General features: G+C 39.1%; 1 protein-coding gene across 2 annotated transcripts in view; it reads right to left on the bottom strand.

Moving 5' to 3' along the window:
* Positions 1 to 3,350: 3,350 nt before the first annotated feature.
* Api5 (apoptosis inhibitor 5) overlaps positions 3,351 to 26,206 on the bottom strand; it is a 39,251-nt gene continuing 16,395 nt past the window's right edge. Inside the window, exons 2-14 of one of the 2 annotated variants that reach the window (XM_008848925.3) lie at positions 24,430 to 24,591; positions 22,198 to 22,291; positions 20,915 to 20,980; positions 20,272 to 20,423; positions 17,096 to 17,302; positions 16,162 to 16,266; positions 14,794 to 14,883; positions 13,700 to 13,881; positions 12,558 to 12,651; positions 12,073 to 12,129; positions 10,434 to 10,510; positions 9,584 to 9,720; positions 3,351 to 5,439 (exon numbers count right to left, since the gene is read on the bottom strand). In XM_008848925.3, the coding sequence (XP_008847147.1) occupies positions 5,357 to 5,439; positions 9,584 to 9,720; positions 10,434 to 10,510; positions 12,073 to 12,129; positions 12,558 to 12,651; positions 13,700 to 13,881; positions 14,794 to 14,883; positions 16,162 to 16,266; positions 17,096 to 17,302; positions 20,272 to 20,423; positions 20,915 to 20,980; positions 22,198 to 22,291; positions 24,430 to 24,591 (1,506 nt within the window). In that variant the 3' untranslated portion in view covers positions 3,351 to 5,356. The remainder of the gene's footprint in view (positions 5,440 to 9,583; positions 9,721 to 10,433; positions 10,511 to 12,072; positions 12,130 to 12,557; positions 12,652 to 13,699; positions 13,882 to 14,793; positions 14,884 to 16,161; positions 16,267 to 17,095; positions 17,303 to 20,271; positions 20,424 to 20,914; positions 20,981 to 22,197; positions 22,292 to 24,429; positions 24,592 to 26,206) is intronic. The other variant, XM_008848926.3, reaches the window with a different exon arrangement.

Genomic DNA, 26,206 nt, shown 5'->3' with positions numbered 1-26,206 from the left:
CGATGGAGTTTTACTCAGCAGTAAAGAAAGATGAAATCATGAAATTGCAGGAAAATGGATGGAACTAGAAAATATTATACTAAGTAACAGACTCAGAAAAAAAAATCGACATATGTTCTCCCTCATATGTGGATCCTAGAACCAAATCCTGATAAATGAGTACATATCCAGACATAACTATAGGAACCAGGATAATGCAAAGGAGACAGGGAGGTAAAGGAAAAGAAAGAACCTGAAAGAGAACAACAGTAGGAAACAGGCGTTAATAAGGGAGATATGGATAAAAATTGGGATAGTTTGAGGGGGGAGGGAAGGGCATACAAGGAACCTAGGGGATAAAGGGGAAATGAGTTCAAGAGATGTAGGACCATAGAAGGGTATTATTAAGGGAGAAAGGGAGAAAATGAGGGCACCTTAATTGGGGAAACCATGATGGATGGGCTAGACAATACAAGAGATAAATAATGCCTAGCTAGTTTTAAAAACTAGAGGGAACCATATTAGTCCAACAACCTACTGACAAATTATACATAGCAGATCAAGAAATATATATCTAGGTAAGGTTTATCTGAGAACAATTGGTCTTTGCCAAAGATTTATCTACATGACACACAGTAATTAAAAAGTAGCAGACTGGTGGAACTAACCTTCTTGGATGTTTAACAGACATACTTTGAGGCCTATACTAATTTGGTCAGAGGGACATAAAGGACAGTTTTTGCTCCTTGCCCTCCTAGGTCGACTAGTTCCAGGGGACTATGAGCATCTCTCTAAACTTTCCTGTAATTGTGGTGGGTCACCTGTCCTCTTGATCAAGGAGGCTGAGGAGACCCCATCAGATGGACATGTACCAGTGTCCAGTCTACAAAGGGGAGGGTCAACATAGAGGAAACACTGCCTCCATGCTTTCAAGTGAAGCCAGCCATGGTCGAGCAGGACCTTTGACCTATCTTCACATAGGCGGAACTGGTAAAAGAAAGGAGCCAGGGGCTCCTCCCAAGCCCATGTGACCTCTGAGGAACAGATCTTCAAATGGCCAACTGTATGGCCTTAAATACCCAAAAAGAAAAGATAACCAAAGAACTTCATAAGAGTCCATAAGTATAGCTAAAGGCTACATAACAAGCAACAATGCCAGATAGGAGATACCTTCTTTTGAGTCATTGGCCAGGGTTGCCCAAGGGACTCCCAGACAGTAACCCAGCATAAAATTGGGAAAATGAACAGCAGACTCCCATCTTATCTAAAGGAATATTGACAACTGATTGCTGCTAGATGAGGAAGAGCTGACCTTCCAAAACAAAGACCTCTAGATAGGCTGACTAGATTCACCAGTTGGACAAGTAGTGGGGAACAGCTGAGTGTGCTGACAACACAGTGGACAGTGGCAGGGATAACAAAGTATAAGGGCTCTAGTGGGGGGATGGAGGCTATGGGAGGGTGCCATCTAGGAGGTAGGTGAATAGTTGAATAAGATGGTTGGGGATGTCTGTTTAATATACACACCAAGAAAAAAAAAATCAACAAATTAAAAAAAAGTATATTTGAGGAGGAAGCATAAAAGTTTACATCATGTTAATTAGTAGAGGTGATGAACATTACCATTGAAATCTACCCGATGACTTTATAGACATACACAGGCGCCAAGGATCTGAGTGCAAACGATTTTGACTAATAATAATCAGATACATACAGATTAGAGACGCACGCGCCAACATCTCAGTGTTAGTAGCAAAAACGAGTCTTTCTATAAGAAACAGTATATTTTAGAATGAAATGGAGATCTCTTTTGAGAGTTAAACTCAATGTCTTACAGGGCTTATACTGAGTTCAATATTGTATAACTGTATTGATTCAACAGCGAACCTAGAAACTTTATAGCCACTTTTGAAGGAGCTGTGTCTTTGCTATGGAAATGGTTATTGGGCATGTTAAAGCTGTGATATGCTTCTTCTAAAAAAAATATTAAGAAAAAGTAGAAAATAGCATTTCTTGAAATGGTGATCTTCTTTAAAGGGTAAAAACTCATTCAGTTTTATATCTTACAGGGTTTATACTGAGTTCAATATTGTATAACTGTATTAATTCAACTGTGAACCTAAAAATTTATAGCTACTTTTGAAAGAGATATATCCTTGCTCTGGAGTGTGTTACTCAATATGTTAAAGAGGTAATGAAATGCTTCTTCTAATCATGTGGTTATTAAATTTTTAAAAAAATTTTAAAAATCTTCAAAGCATAAAAATTTGATCCTTAATAATTAGTAGATGTGAAAAACATTACCACTGAAATCTACCTGATGACTTTATATCCATGCTCAGATGACAAGGAGCTCAGAAAGTAACCAACTGTGACTAGTAATAATCAGATATGTAGAGACTAGAAACGCATGTGCAAGCATCTTAGTGTCAATTGCATTACAAATGAATTTTTCTGTATGAAACTGTGTATTTTAATAATGAAATGGAGATCTTTTTTAAAGGTTAAAACCACATTTAATTTTATGTCTTAAGGGGTTTATATTGAGTATAATATTGTATAACTGTATTAGTTCAACTGTAAACCTAAAATTTTACAGCCAATCTTGAAACAGATGCATCTTAACTCTGGAAATTGTTATTGAATATGTCAATGCTGTTGTCATGAAATGCTTCTTCTAATTTTATGGTTATTAAACAAATAATTTAAAAAAAGAATCTGATGTTTTTACTTAAAAAAATTTTCATTACATTTATTTGTGTGTGTGTGTGATGTGTGTGAACTTTCACAAGTTGGTTCTTTCCTTCCATCATGTGGGTCCTAAGGATCAAACTTAGGTTGTCAGAGGTTGTCAGCAGCAAGCACTTTTACCTGCTGAGCTATCTTGCTAGTCCCAGTTTTTATTTTTATGCGACAGATCTCCTCATGTGGCCCAGATTGATCTCACACTTGTGATCCTCTTGCCCCAGCCTATGGAGTGCTGGGATTACAGGTGCATGCCACTGAACCTGGCTGATGTTTTATATCTTCCTTAAACCTTAAGAATCTCACCCATGTAGCCTACACATGAACTCTCCTGCCTCAGTGCCCTCCATGGGAATTATGGACATGGGGCACTGTGCTCAAGCTCCACTGATATTCTGTATTGACAACAAGAACCAAATCCTTTTTCACAAGATATTTACTCATAAAAATATACTGAAAACAAATGGTTTGTAAGATTGAATCAAGACTGACCTTGAAGGTAGAGCACTTTTTTTTTTTCCATCTTTATATTTAAGGTCTAACACACTGCTTGCTACGTGAGAAGCAACCAATAAATGTTAATGAATATCCAAGAATCTCACATTATAATACACCAAGACACAAAACAAAATTACAAAAGGAAATTTATTTCAAAAGCATAAGGGAACATTTACATTTAAACAAGGGGATAAAACAGGTGTCTTGCAGAAGGGAAAAAAAAGAGATTCATGGTATGAAGATTTTCATTCAAATTTATGAAGCAAAAAGAACCCTAAGCTATGTACTATTGCCTTGGCAAGGGGAACAAAGGGGTAAGGGCAGCAATGCAGTCAACTCAGTATCAAACGAGGTCAAGTCACTTCTGCTCAGCTTTGAGTTCACAGATATGCTTCAAAAGAGAAAGGAAAAATTACACTTAATACTCAAATCTATATAGCTGTGGTCCAGTTAGTTTGTGTACCTGACATGGCTTTAGGCCACTGGCAGCTCTACTTCTGAGGTCCATACTACACAGCAAGTTTTTGACTGTAATTCCACATTCCTAAGACTGTTCAGATTTCAAGGGAGCCTAGGTTCAGCTCAGGCTTGTGGAATGTTTTAGAGATTATTGCCACCACTCCACAGTCAAGCCGACCAACTTCTTGTGCTCACTTCTATCATTCTAGACTTTAGAAATATTTTCTCCATAAATATGTGCAATAATTTTCACAAAGGGGTTTTGCTTTTTTTCCCAGTGTAGAAATAATGAAGACACCTGTGTAGGAATTGCAAAAAATTCCTCAAAAACAAAACAAAAAATACCCCAACAAACTACTGGAAATGTCCGAGCATTTGATTTGAATAGCAAACTTGGGGAAGGAAGATTAATTGTAGAACGAAAATATATGAAACATTCAAATGCAGAGCAAAGGGTCTATGATACTAAAAATGCCCATGACATTACACTCCACAAATCTCCCATCTGCTGTTTCAACCTAAAGACTATTGACTAACTTATACAATAATCTGATTAATAACCTGAGAAGTTAAAATCTTGAAAGTGGCAAAAGCGAACTGAGAGAGCATCCTTGTAGACTGGGACTATGTTATCAAGTCACTTTCCTGGGTAGCCCTGGTTATTTTATCTCCAAACCCTAAATTACACTATCTCATCCTGTGGAATCCTGTATGTACATTAGATCCAGCTGTATTTCACCGACAAGGGTCTTCAAATTTGTCTCCAAAAATACAGCCTTTATTTTTTAGTTTTAAATAACAATAATCATGTTAAGTGCAACTGACTCAAAGTTCCTCCCTACCGGAGTAAAAACCTAGATACCAAGTCAGTAATGGATTCAGCCTCAAAAGGATAATCACTGTGTCAAAGATGACCTGTTCCTGGAATTTAAAATACTGATTTGTTGCACACTCAAGTTTCATAGCATGCACATATATATATACACATACACACAACATATGCTTATGTTTGTATGTATATTATACATATGCATTCCTATTCGATAATAAGAGCCTGTGTTCAAAATTCTGTCCCAGTGTATGGAGAAGAATGAAGGGAGCCATCAATGAAAAGCAACTTCTTCCTAAAGCTGTAACTCTTTTATTTCACAAAAGCTGGACTTGGGTGTCTATGTACTTGCTTGGCAGGAAAGCAGCAGCACTTCCTAGCAGCTTCAGTGAAAAAAACAATGGAAACAAAATGTTAAGAGTGATCACGACTCTTCTCCATACAGTGGGCAAAAAGGAAAAAGAGGGGAGAGGAAAGTAAGTAACCTTTGAAAAGTAATGATCTTTACCAGATAATAGAACTAGACTGAATTGCATTACATTAGACTCAGCTCTCAATAACAAATTGTGAAGATGTTTAAAGACTCACAAGATGAAGTCTGAATAATGAGGACACTGCAAAACAAGTCAAGGTTGCAGACAAATCATTCAAAAATATTGTTGTGGTTTTACCTTGGACACAACCATGGTCTGTTACAAAAGTAGATCATACATACAAAGGTATAAAGAACATTAAATTTTCAGCTGAAGGCAGCAGTCCTTTTAAAGGGACATCCCCGGCAATCCAATGAGTAGTAGAATTGAAGTATATCAAGCTCATGACGGTGCTGAAGAATGTGTGTCTTTCTCAGTAGAGTCTTCCTCGACTACGATTTCCTCGTGTTCCCCAGCCTCGGCCACCTCTACTTCCCCTGAAGGCTCCTCTCTGCTCTACGAAAAATCGAACAATGGTTTAGGTCTTGCTTAGGACCATAGTATAGCAAACTGAAGAAATATTGTATGTAGCTCTGAAAATAGCAGCAGGCTCTTGAAAAGCTGAACTGGTATTCTGCCATTGTCTACAAACTCATACTGTACATAAAACCAGGGCACTATTTATATACACCGAGACATACACAGAAAGTAAGTAACACATGCCAAATACATTCACAGCACAGCTTAAGTATTTCCCCTTAGCAAAGTTCTTTTTGAAACAACAATGTTAGGATGACTATACTTGCTATTATTTGGGTACCTGTCACTATTAAAGAAACTGTAAAATTTTCTGCACTTACTACAGAATTAACAACAAAAGTGTTTGGTCTTTAAAAGATAGTGTTATATATGAGAAGTATCTTAAATAGCAATGGTAAGTTAAAATCAGACTGGACCAGAATACAGTTTTCACATGTGACATGGAGGCAATTTCGTTCATTGTGATCACTGTTTAAAGCAGTGTCACTCACATAAGTATACATTTAAGTGTTGAGCCTTTTCACTTTCACTGGTTACCTGAACTTTCAAAGTGCTATCAAAAACGTGTCTGTCTATACCAGGCATGGTGGCGCACATCTATAATCCCCACCCTCAGGAGGCAGAGGCAGGCAGATCTCTGTGAGATCCAAGCCAGCCTGGTCCACATAGTGATTTCCAGGTGGGTTGGGACTAGGGAGACCCTGTCAAAAAAAAAAAAAGTGTGCATGTGTGTTGAAAAGTCAAGCCAACACAGTAGAGCATCCATTGACCCATTTTTATAGACCCAGAGAAATATTCCTCAAAAGACTCTTTCCAGTGAAGAGAAATGATTGACAGTATCTGGGCTCTGCTGAACTTTCAGGCTTTCTCACTGCAGCAAGCTTGTTAGCAGCAGCAATAAAATGAGGTTGGTTTTGTTCTTTCTGATCTCAATCCTGGTGTCCTAAAAAATACTTTTTAAGTCAATTTTGCAATTCTTTTTCGATACTATTGCTTATTACATGCTACTTGATGTCCGATGAATCTTCCCCCCACCCCAAGAAGGAAAAATAATTCAACTCTGAGATGGAAACTAAATAGACCTTCCCAGGTTAGTCAGTTTTTCTAATGTTATCTGACTCAGTCACCTTGTACAAGGACACATTTTTGTTAGTGGACTGGTATACAATTCATTTTAAATGCAGTTAGCATGCTTAGTACCCTAGAGAACAAATCCATGGGTGACAGCATTTTTAGGACAACCATACTTAGATCAAGAAAATTAAACTATTTCCTCACCTAAGATAGAACAATGAAAAAGCTGTAGGTTTCTAAAAGTTAAGTCATATCTGAAAATATCGTAAGCTACCAATGATCAGCTCTGAGGAAACATGAGTGGTCTCTAAGCATAAGACACCATGAGTGCAGATGCAGTAGCCATCGGTTGGTGGACTCCTGGTCCTGTACTTCATATTTATGCTTGAGGGACACAGCATAATCCTGTCTTCCTTTCCCCTTCCCCCTTCTCCTCAGGCAGGGGAGGCAAGGACCCCTCTACTACTGAACTACATACTCAACCCATAAAAATATTTTTTTTGAATTTAAAAAATACCAACACGCTCACTCAGCAAATTTTCTGGGGTGTGAGAGGTACAAAAACATACTTTGCAGATTCTCAAAAGGCATCAAAACAATACAATTTCAATTTGAATACAAAGAACAGAGTTACCTTCAATTCTTCAGCTACATAAAAGTGTGTTAAATACTGTATGAAAGTATTATTAAACTGTCATCTTTTCTATAGTGAAGATTAGCCTATCCGGTTCCACAAGTTTCTTCTTTTCGATAGCCTCATCCTAAAGGACCATTTTGCGTTTTAATGATCATTTCAATGATTTGAAGCTTACCTTAACTTTTTAACTTTTTCTGAGGTTTTATGTGTGAGCTGGGACTCAGACCCAGGGCCCTGCATATGGGAAGTCAATGTGTACCACTGAACTACAGCATCAGCCCCATTAGAAACTTTTGAGAAAACTATTAATCACAGTTAAAAATGACCCTTTAAAACTGTGATATGCTAAGAAAGGTTAAAGGACGCAAGTCACAAAATGTAGGCTGCGTAGTACTTCTGACTCACTGGGAGCTCTGTGTACAGAAGGAAGCTAAAACAAGATCTGTCTGTAAATAATGTGACTGAAAATGTGCCAGGAAATTGAGCTCATCCTTGGGAACCTATACTACATTTGTAAGAGAAAAAACATCAAAGACATTGATTAGTAAAATTATTAAGCTGGACATTGAGAAAAGGTTTCAACTGAATGGGTAAAATGAGGTCAAGAAAACCCATCCAACTGTTACTGTGAGAACACATAGAATCCAGTAGAATCCAGTCATGCCCAACACCTACATGTAAAATACTGACAGAACTTGGTTTATTTCCCAACAAGAAGAGTTTCAGTTGCTTTGTGTTGTCTCTTTGCCCTCACTAAGGAGACTACTGAAAGAGCTCAAGCTGTGACCCTAGATTTTTGCTGAGTAAAACTGTGTATTTGTTTACATTTTTAGTTTATTGGTATACAAACCAAGCATGTTACATTTGTGTTACAAGGCGTTACATTTCTGCATTTCTTTTCTGGGTTCTATCAGGTAGACAATGAGTTCTGTATGACACAGTCGTCATGGAAACCCAGAGTAATTACCTAACTACGTGAAAAGGAATAGAATTCTTTAAGTATTGCTAAAGCTCTTGATTACTTTCATTCAAGCCATATCCTCATAGCATCAACTGCTGATTTTAAGAATGGAACTGAAGGCCCATTAAAAAGAGAGAAAGAGAGAGAGAGAGAGAGAGAGAGAGAGAGAGAGAGAGAGAGAGAGAGAGAAAGAAAAAGTTAACAGAAGGTAATAATACTTGGAGCAATAAACCAACATAGACTCCTTTTCATTTACAAAATACTTTCACAAAGGCTGTCTCCAATTATTTAAGTGAAAGAGTTCCTCTAGTCCGTTTACTCAACTAAGAAACTCAGCCATTGTAAGAGGAATTTATTTAACAACACACTTATTTCGTCTCGGAAAGGTAATTATAGAATCTATAGTAAAATATGACTCAGAATATACTTAAAAATAATACTGCAGATTTATTTGGAACTGGTAATCAAGACCAACCATGTTTATGTTTGGATGCTATCACTATTGTTATATTAAGGTTATTACTGAGCCAAAGTCACACGCAGCCCAGGCTGACCTCAAACCTGCTATACAGCTGAAGATGGTCTTGAACTTCTGATTCTCTTGCCTGTGCTTCCTGAGTGTCAGGGTTGCTACTATTAAGCTTTGTCTAAGCAAGAGGAGCTGGATGGGCTATTTCTGCCCATTCTCTCCTGATCCTTTGGAAACAAGGTCTTGCTATGAATCCCAGGCTGGCCTCAAACTTATGATTCCCCTGCCTCACCTTCTTGAGTGTGGGGATTACAGACATGTACCACAATGCTTGGCAGTGTCCATTCTTTTTAAAAAGGTTCTTGTGGGGAAACACCAGTGAAACTTCATTACTGACTAGTGCCTTCAAAGAGAGCGGACTGGTGGGAAGGGGGGAATGGAAAGCAGTGTCAGGAGGACTACATTCTGAGCAAGGGGGAATCTGCAGCAGAACAGCTTCCTGGCCAGGTGGTGCTTGACTATCTGACATTACTTCTATGACTTCTCTCTGAACTAGCTACAGAAAGTTTGAGGAAAAGCAAGAGACAGAGGAATTCCAAGGAAAGTGCTCCACACTGCATCAGTCAGAAGCTGTACCTAGCCTCCATGGAAAATGCACATAATGCTTTTGCCTTACACCCAGAACTAGGAAAACAGGAATGGACGGCTCAGACAACTTCCTTTGTTTCTGTTGGTTTCTCTTAATGTAGCAGGCAAATTTCCCCTTTCAGGTGCTAAGCTGTTGCATGCTTGAGTCAGTGAGCCCACAAGAGTTAGAGACATGGATTAAAATTACTTTCCCAATGGCTCTTGTTCCCAGGTTAACTCAGAAAAGTCACTTGACAGAACCATGATACTATATATATAATTTATAATTAAAAGTATGTGCCACTTTCTACTTAATCTCTTATGTTGTCTGCACCCAAACGGAAACGCTCACCATAATTAAAGTTGCCCAAATTGCTGCTGTATTTTCCACTGGGAGGGTTATAAATCTGTCTGGCATCCCTTTTTGGTCCTCCTGGAGATTTCTTGGGCGGTGATCCTGAACTTGTATCTTCATTGGCTCTCTTTTGCCTGTAACAACGGGAAAATAAGCAATTAAGAAGTATCGCACTGAGCCAGGAGTCATGGACACATTTCTAATTTAGCCTGCTAGTTGTAAAAATCTCCTAAAGAGGACCATTACATCAGAAAAAAAGAAAATGAAGTTTCATGACATCAAATCAACTATGGTTTTGTTACAGACACTATCAGAAGGCATTTACGAGGCTTTAAAAATTTTTGATTTATGATTTTATGTGTATGAGTGCATGTGTATACGTGCACCTGTGTCGTGTAGTGTCCATGGAGAACAGAAGAGGACATTGGATCCCCTGGAATTCAAATTACCAATGATTGTTAGTTGCCATGTAGGTCCTGGGATTTGAACCTGGGCCTTCTGCAAGAACAGTCAGTCCTCAACTGCTGAGCCATTTCTTTAGCCCTACAAGGCTTATTTTAAAATGATCAAAAATGTGTAGTTTTGTTGATATATGGAAGTGACTTATTTTATGTTATTAGAAAAGTCTAGTAACGCTATAGAAATCCAAACAAATCTGAGAGCAACAGGGTTGTGTACAACCAGCTTATTTTATAGTGCTGGAAGTAGACTGGTATTTTAAACCATGCTTCTAACAATCATTTTAACATGTTCTTGAGAATCATTTAACAATGTACTCTCTTGTACAGTGAACTTAACTGAATTCAGAATTTTGTAACTTTTAAATTCCTTTCAGATTACTTCTTACCCAATCTCAACCTTCTGTACCGGTTTCCAGGATAATGTTACTGTGCTCTTATAGGAAGGAGGAATGTGGAAGAGATCCTAAAGAGACAAACTCAGAATTAGGATTTCTAATGTACATGCTGATAGCAGGGAGTGGTGTGCAGGGAAGGAGACAAAAACACACATTTAAGATTAGTTTTGTGCAGGGCCCTGGGTTCAGTCCTCAGCACTGAAAACAAATGTGTTAGGAGGTAGAGCTTTAATTTCTTCTTGCTCTTGAGCTGACAATTAGAACAGAGACCTAAAGAAAACTGCAAAAGAAAAGCAAGCAGGGACAATTTTGTTACAAATTACACTGATTACCTCCACCAATACAATTTTGACCATATATTTAAAACTCAGCCACTTCCCCCTACCCAAATGTCATTTCAAATTTTAGGATAAGTAAGACATCAATATTTACCAACTTTAACAATGGCAATGCTTTTCCTCTGCCCAAGGGCAGTCACGAAGATGCATCAATTTGAGGAAAAGCTTTATTATTTTGTGCATGTGTGATATGCATATGTACATGTGGGTGCTCATGCACACGTTTGTACATGCATATGGAAGATAGGTATCAGGTATTTTCCTTAGTAGCTTTCTGCTTTTTTTTAGATGGGGGGATCTTTGTTGAAACTGGAGTTCACCAAACAGGCCAGACTGGTTGGCCAGTGAGTCCTAGGGACCCCCGTCTCTGCCTCTCCAGTGCTTGGATTACAGCTAGGCTCCACTGTGCCTGGCTTTTTACATGGGTGCTAGAGATCAAACTCAGGTAAAAAAAATAAAAGTGATAGTAAATATTATAAACCTTTCTTTAGAAGTTTTCTTTCTTTCTTCTTTTTTTTTTTTTTTTTAAAAAAAAACAAGGCCATTTCCCTTTATTAAACTGGCTAGCCTTAAACCTGTAGTGATTCTCCTGCCTTTACTTCCTGAGTGCTGGAATTACAGTGCTCACCACACACTCTATGACTTGTTTTTAATGTCTTTCCACTCAACCTGGCAACAAGACATTCATTTCAGAATGTCTACTTCACTGCCGCTTTCTCTGAAATGCTTCCCTCTCCTTTCTGATAAAAAGCATTTATTCCACAGCATTCTTCTACATTAGCTCAAGGCACATTTGTCCATACTATCAGGCTTTGTACTCTAGGTGTTAAACACACTAGCCAATACTTGGGAAGGTCAAAAAGAACAGTAGGATAATTGTAACTTAATGATAAGGTGCCCCCTAGTCTACAGTATAAAAAAAGTCTCTGAATGTATTACACAGACAAGTTTACAGAAAATGCCCATTCTTAGAATAAGTAGTGCAGGGTTTTACTGTCTACTCAAAAAGACCCAATGGCATTAAGACCACTAGAACTTAAGCTACTGAAACTTCTGAGTTTAGCTCTACCTGCTTCAATCAGATTTACATGGCTCTCTTATCTTTTATAAACCTTTTAAATTCAGGTTAGCTCCAGAGATTCCACTCAGTATTACAAAAAAGTCAAAAGCATCAAAGGGCAAATATTAGGAATGAAATGGCATCTCTCTGAAACACCACCACTATACACATATGAGTATCTCCTGCACTGACTGCCTAGCTATCTGGGAGGGTTAGGTAAGAAAGGACTTACCTTGATTAGAACATTGATATTGTTTGTTATTTTCAATGCAACAACTTTGATCTTGTTCTGTAAAGGGGAAAACAAAATGAAAATGCCAATAATGCCTATGTGCATATCCCATTCTGCATGAACCTAGAATAAAACTTTCAGAATCACACCTCCAGTTAGAGAATTCCTTGCTTTAATCTATAGACAATGCTTATTCCTATTTCTTGATCCTACATAAGTCTAAAGACAGGAAAGAAAGCAAATCAACCGTGCTTCCTTGACAGGCTAGAACAATAAAGTACCATCTACAACTTACCTGAAAAATATACAAGGCAGAGAGGTACGCAGGGATTGTTTTAAAAGAAACTAGTATAAATTACAGAAGTCATGGTGAAAACAGAAACATTTCATCAGGACTGGGATGAGGACAGACAACCCCAGCAGCAGACACCTACATATTCTCCCATGGGACTGGCAGTTTCTGAGATGGTGGCCAGTACTCTTACCTCCTCTGTTTTTAAAGCCTCGCCTGTTTTACCCTGGAGAGCCAAGCGAAGTTGTCTGATATAAACCTGAAGGCCCCGTGCAAAGTACTGCAACCTAAATGAAAAAGTATTCAATCAGTAACTCATTGCTTCAATTTTGTTCTTAAACTCAAATAATCATCTGCAGTAAAGCAATCCACAGTGCAGAAAATGCCTTATGACCAAAAAATAATAATTTCTTAGGTTGTTTACTTCTAATCAAGTATTTCTGATCAAGTGCTTGCTGGTGAGATGGATTATTGTTTTGTTGCCTAGGCTGGCCTCCAACTCCTCTGCCCAAGTGATTATCCTACCTCAGTTTCCCAAGTAGCTCAGTCTGTAGAGTGTGTCACAATGCCTACCTGATCAAATACTAAACCATTCCCGCTGGAACAGTAGAGGGCAGTTAACAGGTGCTGGTGTGGCTCAAGCATTTGAGAACCTAAGATGTGGATTTGTTAATGGAATGATTCATACAAATGACTTCTGTAGCACCGCTCCTCCAGTAACACTATAGACTATCATCAACAACTGGGCTACAGGTACTGAGTGCCTGCTCTCTACTAGGCACTGCAACACAAGCTTTAGTCACTGTTGCATATCCCTACTGTGACTCAAATTTAACAGATGAGGAAAATCCAAGGGGCTAAAAAGAGCCTGAGAGAGACCTTGCCTAAGACCATAGAGCAAGTAAGAAGAGCCAGAAGACACAGGGCCCTTTGTGCTACAGGTTAACAGTGGCAGCGCCAATTATACTGCAAAAATGATGAAAGCATTAACTAATTTACTTTGTGCTATAAAGCAACACTTACAAAGACTCCTCAACAGTAATGAAGCACTAAAACTTAAGGTGGGCTTCATCTGTTATTAAAGTTAGACTCTAGCTACTATCTGAAGATACCGGTAATTGCCATTTGCTCCAAAGTTCACTTCCTGCCATGGATTTGTCATGTCACATCTGAGAAATGTTTACAAACAGCATCTGTCTTCTGGACTCTCCATTCTGTTCCACTACATTAAGGAAAGGGTGAGGAGAATTTGCTCTTGTAAAACAAAAACAAATCCCAGAGAGCTTTAAGATCTATCATCTTTGCCAAGGACTAAACCACCTCAGTCATTATCACCTGATTTTGAAATCTTTGAGCTTTTCTGCATTCAGTTTGGCTGTTAAGAAATCTGGAAGTTTTCGGCCCAACTGGTGAAAACTGTACAACAAACATTCCACATAACTGAATTGCAGCTTAGGTTCTTCATTACCCGCATTTTCTCCATTTTCTGCTTCTTCTGGAGGGAGAGGCATGTACTCCTAGGAGAGGAAATACAGATACGGTTGCAATCTGCTCTAAATCCTCTCGGAGCATTAATAATGACCAAGAGTAGAACACGAGACAAACCTGTTACCTCTGGCATGCCAGCTGTCCTTATCAATCTACATTATAGCTGCTACTACTAACAATGAAAGTGAAAACAGCTAACATTAGGCACAAGAATCAAAGTTCAGAGTTAAGAGCCAATATTTCAACACTAAAAAGACTGTACTCTTTATGAATCCAAAAATCTTTTCTCAATTCCAGACTGTTTTAAGTACTGAATCTCTTTACACTGAAAGTGTGACAAAGGCATTCAATGTCAGCATTATTACACCCCAATAGATACTGCAAGTCTGGATGAGCAGCAGATGTTGAATGACTCTATTTATGTCAAGGGCCCAGGCTTATCACTGGCCATTTACAGAACTGCTCACATCAAACAAGAAAGTCACTCAGTGATGCTGATCATGATTTTATCAGAAGGCCTATTTTCCCCACAATTACAGCTTAAATGATAGCCTATTTATTTCCTGGTTGCTAAAGCTACTTGGCCTTAGGCATCTACCTACTTGGTGGCCTAGAACAAATGACCTCTGCAATGCCAACTACAGTTTTGAGACTATTTAGCACAATCAGAAGAGTTAATGCTACTTCCTTTTACATGAACATAAAATTACTGTGATTCAGAAATAAGAGAAAGACCTACTCTATAAATCCTGTATATTTATATAAAGCAACAACAAATGCCAAAATCAAAACAGATTTCCTTAAAAAGTAGGAAGCAACTAGCACTCACTAGAATTATTGTTCAATGTATGCAAATTTCATAAGCTAGTTCTTAATCGTCTAGAAATTAATTAGTCTTTAAGGCTATAAACTACCCCATAAGGAAAGAAAAAAGTTCTTACCAATAACTTATCAAACAGTTTCCTTAAATTTGTTTCTAGTTTTTCCATGTCACCACAAAATGAACTCATCTCTGCCAACAATTTCAATACCTAAAACACACAAATTTACCATTAGTACTATTTTTTGAATTAGGAAGGGCTACATAAAATGAGAGCAAGTCTAAAAACCTATTTAAGATTTTGCTTATTTTCAAATTATGCTTTTCAGAATCATAATATCTGAACTAGAAAAAAAAATCCCTAGAGATATAATCCTACCTTTTACTGTTGAAGAAAGTGAAGAAAAAGAAAGTCATGGTATGGGTATCATGGGTATCAGAGCAAAACCAGGTCCCATACGTCCCAATACATTGGTGGGAAGCAAGAGAAAGTATACACATGACCTTTTGTGCTACTGGTGCTAACAGTTGACAGTGCTAATTCTACTGAAAAAATGATAAAGATATAACTAATTTACTTTGTGCTGTAAAGTAACACAATCCTCAACAGTAATGAATCACTAAAACTTACGGCGGGCTTCATTTATTATTAAAATTAGACTCTAGATACTATCTGGAAATATCTGTAATTCCCAATATTGGAATGTTCGCCCCGTTTTCTTTATCTAATCCCAGTCTGATAGGCCAGGCATAGGACATTTGAAGCAAAATACTGTGTAGTGCACACCAAGATTGCCTGTCCTAGAGACCTACGAAGGCAATTTCCAGATTTCAGTCCAATTCAACTACCATTTAAGTGCTGTTCACAATCAGTCTCTGAACCGGATTGTGTGATATATTTAAATGCTGGGAGATACTGTAAATACAGCTTAAGGATTACAGATGCCGTGAAAAGTGTGAATTACATTATAATGGAGACACTAAGCAGGAGAATACGCACTTCATCAGGGTATGAGGAATAAGGGATATTTTATGTTAATTAAGTGTATGTATTCTGTGGGCACATGCCCATGAACTTGGGGGAGTGAGTTCTCTACTTCCGCTATGTGGATTTTGGGGACTAAACAGCGTGTCAGATTTGGTGGCAAGCACCTTTACCCTGAGTCATCTCACTGGCCCAATCTATTTTAAATCTAGTTCTGTAAGATACAGAAGGAATAGCATGAATTAAATACCCCATTTAAAATATAGAGGCTTCAAAGCCAGAGACTGACTATAGTGAGATCTGTAGGCAGCACTTTCCCACTGTAGCAACTGTAATCGAATCCAAAAATCACTCTTATGTAATTAATTCTGGCCTAAAAGATTATTGCCTAACTACTGCTAGATATTTAAACTACCCCTTTAGAAATCAGATCTAAGTGATTCATGTTTCTGTTAAAACTTGGGGACTGCCTTTGCAGTGCTAAAAGCAGGAATTTTCTCTTACCTCCAACTGTATATCAAGACCCTCCACTGGGGTTGTCAAGGTACTGAGATTAGGGAGAACTTGCTCACAGAAATAAGTCACAAACCTTGTGGAATGGACATTTTTCTGTAAAAAATTGCAAAGAACATGGAGTTGTCACAAAAAACAAAAAAGAAGTACTTTCTCAAAGATTATAGTAGAATGTCACTCAAGGCGTGGACTAAGTACTCCAGCATACTGGGGCCACATGCACAGTATCATGCAAATTCCAGGGCACCCTGGAGAGCGTGTCAAAAGACAAGGCACACTCTGCTGCACAGCCACTGGGGACAATGGGATATCTACATATCTTTGACATCTTTCTTGATTCTCAAGTCAAATTTATAGGGCATTTAAAATATTAGTTTTTATTTATGTGTACATGTGTGTGCCTGTCTGAGTTTATGTACACCACATGTATGGGAGCTTTCAGGGGTCAGAAGAGGGCATTGGATTCCCTGGAACTGGAGTCACAGATGGTTTGGAAGCTGCCATGTGGGTGCTGGGAACTGAACCCAGGTCCTCTGCAAGAACAAGTGCTCTTAACTGCTGAGCCATTTCTCTATCCCCATTAGGGGATATTTTAGTGCTGGATTTCCACACTGCACATTTCCTAAAAAGAACAGATCCTTTACGCTTTTCAAACTAAAGTATATACATCCCAGAAGACTCATGTCAGGGGAAATATAAAGCCAGAGAAAAATGCAGAGTTCTAAATTTTACAAAGTCTCTAAGCAAGCCTTTGAAAATTGTCTTGCAGCTCTGGTCCTTGCAAATGCTACTCGTTTCCATAAAGTACTCCAAAGTGCTAATAACACTTTTATGGAGAGGTGTGAGAACATGTTCAAGTGAGTATGGAAATACATATAGTTAACAGAGTGACCAAAATGTCATCTATGTAGAAGAAGGAGCTCACAGAAAAGAGAGGCACGGCCTGCCTCGTGCATTGTAAGAGCCTGTCTACGCAGTCGGGATCTGAGGGGTTGAAGGTCTGCTCCAGGTCAGCCTGTTCTGCCACCAGCTCTACCAGCTGCTGTCTTCCACTCACTGTCTGTAAGCTTTTTAACCCAGACAGTATCTTCATGAACAGAACAAATTCTTCACCAGTCACATCTTCTAGGACCTGGAAAGAGGCAATTCAGAATAATAGTATTTTTATCACTTGAATGAGAAAGAGAGACCAATACTAGAAGAGTGGCAATTTTATTTCAGTTACCAAAGTCAGTTTCATATTAATACTTCTGAAATACAACAAAAAGACCAGTTTCTTTTTTTTTTAACTTTTAAAAAAACTTTACTGAGAATTTCATACATGCATATAAAGTGTTTTGATCAGATCCATGCCCACTCCCTCCCCTCTAACACCTCCCATGTTCTCGTTCTCTCTCTCCCTCTCTTTTGGGGATTTTTGCTACTCTAACATTCCCCCCTCTGAAGAGGTAACCCTAAAACCTTTTAGGGATTAGATAAGCGCTCCCATATACTTTTGACATTTTGGCCTTTGGAACATAGTATGTTGCTAAAAGGCCCAAGGATATTTTGACTTTTAGCCAAGAAACTGGCTATTTTTCTTTGGGGGTCTTTTTTACCCTAACTGCCTAGCCAATTCCTACCTTCTATTCTTATCACACTGTCCTCCGAAGAGGTTACCCATATTGCCAATAGGGAATCTGGGATGCAGACCGCTCTGGCTTCTTCCATGCTGAACAGGGATGCAGAGTGAGGCAACTGGGAGTACCCCTTCAGTGGGTCTATCTAAAAGCCTCCCAAATTCCATAACTCATCACCTCATGGGGGGCGGGGGGAGAATCCAGGTGCTCTAAGGCGGTCCCCTGAATTCTCAGCCTCTATGCCAGAGGGAGGCCAGAACAGGCATCCAAAAAGGCAGGTTTTCTGTTGGGAGAAAATGAGTTCTCCAAGGGCACAAAAACTGTTTATGAGAATTTTACTTTTTAAAAAATTTTTATTATTTTATGTGTAGAAGTGTTATGTAAGGGCACCCATGTTCTGCAATACCTGTGGAGGTCAGAAGAGGGTATCAAATTCCCTTGGAACTGGAGTTATGAACAGTTGCTACCTGCCATGTGGGTGCTGGGAATTGAACCCAGGTCCTCTGCAAGAGTAGTCTGTGTTCTTAACCTCTGATTCAACTCTCCAGTCCTGAGGATTTTACTTTTTTAATGTACAAAGCACAGATACACACAAAAAACTTAGATATATGGTATATCTGTGGCATTAAAATTCCACAGATGGGGTGGAGAGATGGGTCAGTGGTTAAAAGCACTGGCTGTTCTTGCAGAAGACCTGGGTTCAATTCCTAGCATTCACATGGTAGCTAACAACCATTCATAACTCCAGTTCCAGGCGATCCGACACCCTGTTCTGACCTCCACAAGCATTACACGACATGGGTGTACTTACATACATGCGGGCAATACACTCATACACATAAAAATAAAACAAAAATATTAATAATAATTTTTTTAAATTTCACAAAATGATAAGAAAAAATATAGTTTGGGGGGGTGATAGAAATGGTGGAGAAATTCTGTAGCAACCTACTAAGTCAGATTCAGCTTCTTACAAGTAGTCTCATTCACAATCGTGCTAATCGTCCTCAAAATAGGACGTCATACAAGTTATTTAAGGCTTCCACATCAATGAGCCTACACAGTTGTGCTCACTGACCAAAGCCTGCAATCATGACATACTCTAGTGAGATTATGACACAGGGCGCAGTCTGTAAAAAACATTCTGACACCCTGTGCAGGAGACTTACTGTTTCTACTGAAGAAATCATATTAGTGAGTAGTGTCACTACACAGAAAATGCAGAATTTTCTAAATTTAGCTGGGCGTGGTGGCGCATGCCTTTAATCCCAGCACTTTAATCCCAGAGGCAGGCGGATTGTTGTGAGTTCAAGGCCAGCCTGGTCTACATAGTGAGTTCAGGTCATCTGGGACTACAGGGAGACCCTGTCTCAAAAAGACAAAAAAAAAAAAAAAAAAAAAAAAAAAAAAAAAAAAAAAAAGGGAAAATATTCCCAAACTTTGGTTCTTCAAAAGTGGTGAAAAGTCTGTGACATCCCTTGGCAATCTCTCAGCCTTTGTACTTATGCTAGATGCTGGGAACACATAGAAATAAGCACAGTATGATGGTTAATACTGTCAACTTGACAGGCTCTGGGCATTACCTGTGAAGAATTAGTAGGTTAGCCTATGAGCATGCCTGTGAGAGAGTCTCTAGGTTAGGTAGGAAGACCCACCTTAACTTTGGGTGGTATCATTCCATGGGCTGGAATGAATAAAAATTCTGGACTGACTGAATAAAAAGGAGAAAATTAGCTGAGCATGTGTATTTATCTCCCTCTGCTTCCTGACTGTGGATGCAAAGTAACCAGCTGGCTCAAGATCCTGTCATGATTTCTCCACCATGATGGGCTATATCCTTGAATTCTGAGCCAAAATGAACCTTTCCTTCCTTAAGTTGTATCTGTCAGTATTTTGTCACAACAATAAGACCACTAATACATGCTTTCACACCATTATCATAGTTTACAGTGATGAAAAAATACATTATTTCTATTATTTCATGATAATATATTGCATTTTGAAATGCTCCAGTATACTTTGAGACCACCCTAATATGGGTGAGAAGGAATTAACAAAAATTTCCTGAAGATGAATTTGCTTGTTTTGCTTTTTGAGACAGGGTCTTCCTATAATCCCAGCTGGCATGGAACTTGCTAAGTAGATCAGGCTGGCCTCAGTGTCACAGAGATCCACCTGCCTCTGCCTCCAAGAGCTGACCTGAGATTAAAGACATGTGCCACCACGCCCAGGTTCAATACATGCAATTTTGAGAATAATATCAAGGTCTTAAATGTTACTACATCCCTTTAAATTAGTATGATTCATCATTATGAGTGACTGAATTCTAAATACTGTATAAGGAAAACATGACGATCGATGGTGGGTCCAAGAGCATCATGTATCATTTTATGCACAAATCACACATAGCACTGATGGATACCACCAATTTCAATGATAGCTCACTGCTGAAGAGAACTTCTACTAAATGACAGAAACACACCTTTTTGGATTCAGTTAGTATAAGCTCCTCTACTTCCTTTGTTAAGACTTCATCTGGCAAAGTTTTAAGTTTTGTAGAAAGGAATTTAATTGCTCGTTCTCTAACGATGTCCTCTCCTTGAAGTATTTGGCTAAATAAACCACCTAAGGTTCCTGTAAAGCAAAAGAGTTGCATGAAGCAAGTCAACTGTACAGTGTAAAGTGGTGTAAGTGCATCTACTTCATTATTTCTCACAAATTAATAAACATCCCAAATACCACCAACATTGGTTAAAGCCAGGTTGAAATATAGTCCTCACAGTAAGAGTGACCACACCCTTTGGTCTTGGGGTAATGTCAGCCTGAGCATGACTTGCCTTTTCTATCATTAATTAAAGCTCAGGTATTTTGGAAGAATTTCTTCAAAGTGGCAAAAGGAATTCTTCCTACATATTTCTAAGGGAAAAGCTTGAGCTGCTTTTATAATGATTTCTACTGAATAGTTGCAAACATCTTAAGTTGGGAGGCATTTTTCAGAAATAGGTACTAATTTTTAATGAAAAAGATCTCTGGGTAAACCCCAGACTTTGTCCTTCATGCATTAAGGCCAAGTTCCCTGGTTTCCTAGGACTTCAAGCACAATTCACAATGAGAACTTGCCTTACCTTTTGCATCCATCTTAAATATACTTAACAGAGCATTGTTCACTAAGTTAAATTCTGCGGAGTCATCTGGGTGGAGAAAGAATAGCACAATGAATATAAATGTAAAATAACACCTGCTTCATTTTCAAATTCAAGATTCGAACATAGTTTTATACAGATGACAGGAAACCTACACCTAAACAATTCTCTTAAGTAGCAGAGATACACAACTTCCTTACAAGGGTTGAGATCATCATCTGGCATGCCTGGAAAACTTTCATGTTAAGATGATACAATCTGAGGGAGGGAGAATCAGTTTTCTGGTGGGATTAGCTCCTTGAGCAGTTATACAGTCTCAGACGGGCAGCCCCAAACATGGGTACACAAAAGCACCACTAAGTGGATCAAGTATATGTGTGCATATTTATAAATGTGTGCATGTTATATAACAATAATAATCAAAGAAGATGTGATGGCTAATCCTGGGTGTCAACTTGACTGGATCTGGGATTAACTGAAATGAAAGAGATCTTCTTGATTGGATGATCTGAAGCTGGAAGACACACCCAACTGTGGGTGTTACCTTCTGATGGCAGCCTGTATAAAAGGCCATGGCAGAGGAGAGCACCTGGCTTCTTGCTGCTTGCCTTCTCTCTCGCTGGTGAGTTCATCTTCCTGCTGTAGACTGAAGACTAGCTGATCTTTTGGAATTTGTCAGACCTTCAGCACCAGATTGGGACTACTGAAACATCCAGCCTTGTGGACTGAGCGACTATGGATTCTCAGCCTCTCCAGTGTGGTGCAACCATTGTTGGGCTACTCAGACTCTATCCTGTGAGCTAAGCTGATAAATCTCTGTATGTGTATATTCATTCTACTGATTCTGTTTCTTTGGAGAACCCTCACTAATACAGATTGAGAGGGAGTGGAGGGACCTGGTAGGAGCTGGTGGGCACTGGGAAGGCTAGAAATAATGCAAAGACAAAACTCATGTATGAAATTCTCAAAAATAAAAAAATTAAGTTGAAAAAAATAATTATCACACAATAGAAAATAGGTAAAATTATGATGACTTATAACTTTCAAGAGACTCTAATCAGCATGTCTTTATAAACAGAATTAAAAACTCAAAGACCAAAAAACTCAAAAAAACAAAAAAAAACAATAAAAATTAAAGATTCAGAAGTCACTAAGCCTCAAACTACCTAATTAAAGTTCAACCTCTGCCAGAGCCAGGACCCTTAGCACTGCTTCCTATGCAAAACAAAGCTAAAATCAGTCACCATATCAATAGAATTCCTGACCTGTCTGCAGAAGCTGAGTGAGTATGTCTGCTACTCGGGGAAGATTTTCTCCAGTGGCAAACTGAGGCAGCTCTTTAATTGCTTGGCGTCGTATCTGGGCACAATTTCAAACAAACACAATCAACTAAAATGCCATTATTATTTTAAAAAAAGTCAAATTCTGCTTTCAAAGAAAACTAAGACCATGAAGAAACAATTAGAAGCATATGAGTTGTGAAAACAAAAATGTGATCTTTTTTTCTTAAAGTGTTTTAATTATTGAAGCATGTGTTCAGTGATGGAGGAGGGGGCACTAGCCCCTAAAGACAAACTTATTTTTTTAAAAATATATTTTATTATTATTTTATCTGTACTCGTGTATTACCTGCATGTATGTGAGTGCATCCGTGTCATGCAATGCCGCAGAGGTCAGAAGAGGGTGTCAGATCCCCTGGAACTGGAGTTAAGGATGGTTCATAGCTACCATGTGGGTGCTGGGAATTGAACCCAGGTCCACTGCAAGAGCAGTCAGTGCTCTTAACCACTTAACCATCTCTCCAGCCCAGCTTAGTTTTTTTTTTTAAGATTTATTTTTATTTTGTTTATGTGTATCATCTGTCGGGGAGGGGGTGTCTACAGAGGTCAGAAGAGGGCAGATATTCTCGAACTGAAGGAACCAAATTCAAGTCTTCTGGAAAAGCAGCAAATACTTTTAACTGCAGTCATCTCTATTGCTCCAAAGATAGGGATTTTTAAACATCTTTAAAAATAATTTGCTCATTCTATTTCTTTAATTTTTTAAAATTTATTTTATTTTATGTGTATGAGTGTTTTGACTGCATATATGTAAGGGCACCCCTGTTGTGCAATGCCTGTGGAGGCCAGGAGAGGGTATCTGATTCCCTGGAACTGGAGTTACAGATGATTGTTAGCTGCCATGTGGGTGCTGGGAACCAAATCCAGGTTATCTGCAAGAACAGCCAGTGCTCTTAATGGCTGAGCCATCTCCCCCCTGCCCCCAATATGGTCATGCTATGCTATGCTGCCATAAACTTCTGGGCTCTTAGTAATCCTTTTGCCTCAGCCTCCTAATTAGCTGGGACTAGAGATCTGTGCCACGTTACCTTGCTCAATTTACTCTAATTTAATATTCAAGTTTCACAGAGTAAGACCAAATGTAGTCAGAAGGGACATTAACTAAAATACCTGATTGAAGAAAAACTCTCAGGGCAGATGAACTGTAAACCTCAGCAGCTGCCCAGAGGAAGAAATGGAGGCAAGAAAGAAAAAATCCCATATCATTTTAAGCTGGCATGGAGGTGAGACACATGGTGAACTAACAGCTACATGGGAGGGAGGGAGGTTTAGAGACAAATTAAGAAACCTAAATGTTGTGGAAGCCCAGAGTGTTAGGGTGAAGAGGTTATATTTTTCTGAAGAATATGGAAAAGCTGACTTACAAAGCTACATGTTTGCTGCTGGTCAATAAACAACTGCAGGGTGTTTACAGCTTTTAGGCATATAACTCACTGTTCTTTAGACCGGCTCCCATGACAATATCATACCCAGGAAATATTGATTTTATAATTTTAAGTTCTGACCACTTAAATTTGAATTTATTTCAAATAATTAAGTTACTAGATCTTACATTAAAAAATGTACAGTTTTTATCTGGCAAATTCTGCATGAAATGCTGTTGATTCACTGATTTTATCTGAAAAGTTAAGAGCAAGAGCTGAAAATGTTTAGAAGCCTGGTGTAGTCAGAAATTCTGTTCCCGGGGAAAATGATTCATTCTTAGTCTGGTAATCCATTACAACAATTACAGTGGCCAATTATTTTTCTGAAATATAAGACATCTATACAAAAACAACATTAGCAATCTAATTTTGTATGCAATATGAGAGATGTGAGCCACGATTCATTTTTAGCAATGGATAATGGAAAAGCAAAACAATGATTTGTAGTTCCATGCAATTTTCATGGACAACTGGGAGTGAAGTTCATGCATTTTCTCAGATGTGGGTTTAACTCTGTATGGTGCAATGTGACCATGGCTGTGGTGTTTTACTATGAAATGATCAGCTTTTTTTTTTCCTGAGACAGGGTCTCCCTGTAGCCCCAGCTGGCCTGGAACTCACTCACTTATAGACCAGGCTGGCCTAGATCTCACAGAGATTCCCTGTCTCTGCCGCCCGAGTGTTGGGATTAAAGGTATATGCCACCATGCCGGACTCTCAATCATAAACTTACAGACACATCTTCATCCTCACAGAGGTCTAACTGTGCGTTGATAGCCGAATCAGCCAATTCTGGAAAATGCTTAAAGAATTTAGGAATAAACTGAGCTGCTAATCGTTTTTCCTTGGTACCACCTTTCACACCGTCCAGTATCACTTGGTAGGCATCTTTATGCTGAAAGAACAAAAACACAACACTGAAGATGGGATGCCAAGTGGAAGACTTTAACATGTTCAAGTCAGCTTTAAAATGTTCACAAAGACTAAAGATGACTTGTTAGAGTTTTACTACTTAAACCAGACATCTACCTTTCTACTGTATTTCCCTAACCGCCCCCATGTTCCACTCCATTTGTTAACCGGGAAAGAGAGAAAGATGACCCTGCCTGATTTTTATGTGGAATGTCCTAACTTTCCTTCACTGGGTATTTAATGCTAGCCTTGTGACTACATCATGTTTAAAAATGGTTGTGCTATGTAGAATTCTAAGTTGTGTGGTACATTTACTTTAAAAGAAAAAAAAAAAAAAAAGAGCCGGGCGTGGTGACAAATGCCTTTATGCCCAGCACTTGGGAGGCAGGGGCAGGCAGATCATTGTGAGTGCAAGTCCAGCCTGGTCTACATAGTGAGTTTCAGGACTGCTGGGGCTACAGGGAGACCCTGTCTCAAAAAAAAAAAAAAAAAAAAAAAAAAAGAAAGTACCTGTGACCAGACATAGTGGCTGCACACCTGTAACACCAGCACGCAAGAGGCTGAGGTAAGAAAATATCAAGTTTGAAGGCAGCTTGTGATATGCAGAAAGACCCTGTTTCACCCTGCAGCCCCCCCCCCCCAACATACCTGTTTACTAAGAGGAAGGTGGATGAAACACATTTCTGAAGTAATACTAGGAAGGCTAGGAAGCATGGCTTAATTTTATCTTTTATTTTAGGATATGAAAGCAGTAATAATTTTTCTATATAGGCAGTCAATTTTGGATTAAAAGAGTCTAATGTTGCTCTCTCCGACCCGCAGGCCTCTCTTAGGTGTAAGTCGATAGCGCCATCAACGCCTTGACTCCCTCAGCCTCATTCGCCCTCCCATCTCCTCCGCCAGACGCTTCTCCTAGCCTGGGTCCTGTCCCATTCCTTCTCTTGGTGCCCCAGACACCTGGGGAACCACCACTGCTTCCTGATCCTTTGCATCCAGGCCAACTCAGTTCCTTCTTGGGTCTCCAGGAGCACTGTGGGCCTGGAACCACCTTTACCTCCCTCTGCTTCCCTGGGCCTGTAGCACCCGCCAGCCTCTTTCCTGGACACTGGGGCTGACCTTTCCTCTGCCTGATACTCTGCATCCAGACCAACCCAGCTCCTCAGTGCAGTCCCCAGGAGGCCTTGGGGCCACTTCCTGTGCCCATCTTCCTTTGCATCTCTGGGTGTCATGGCCATTAGCTGCCCTAGACCAGCATCTTTCCTGGGCCTGGCTGTCAAGCCAGTCCAACCCCCAAATTCCTTAGGCCAAAATCTTTCCAGGAGGGATCCAGACCTTAGGAGAAAGCCTGAGAGCATCTGATCCTCATCTGACTTGGGCCTCTGTGGGAACTCCTGAAGACAAAAGCAATCTGGCCACTCCAATACAAAAACAAAAGAGAGAACCAGAAGCTTAGAGGAACCAGTTTTTTATGCCCAAAAAGTAAACCACAAAGACACATAAAGTTCACAAAAAGAAGCAGACCTAAACTTGAAGGCTTGGGTCTCACACAAGAATCAGAAACTACAAAAGAAATTCACATGTCAAAATCACAGAGAAAA

Source organism: Nannospalax galili, unplaced genomic scaffold, assembly GCF_000622305.1.
Source record: "Nannospalax galili isolate Female #2095 unplaced genomic scaffold, S.galili_v1.0 scaffold784, whole genome shotgun sequence".
Classification (NCBI taxonomy): domain Eukaryota; kingdom Metazoa; phylum Chordata; class Mammalia; order Rodentia; family Spalacidae; genus Nannospalax; species Nannospalax galili.
The sequence above is the reverse complement of the archived record's forward strand: the minus strand, read 5'-3'. Positions and strand labels throughout refer to the sequence as shown.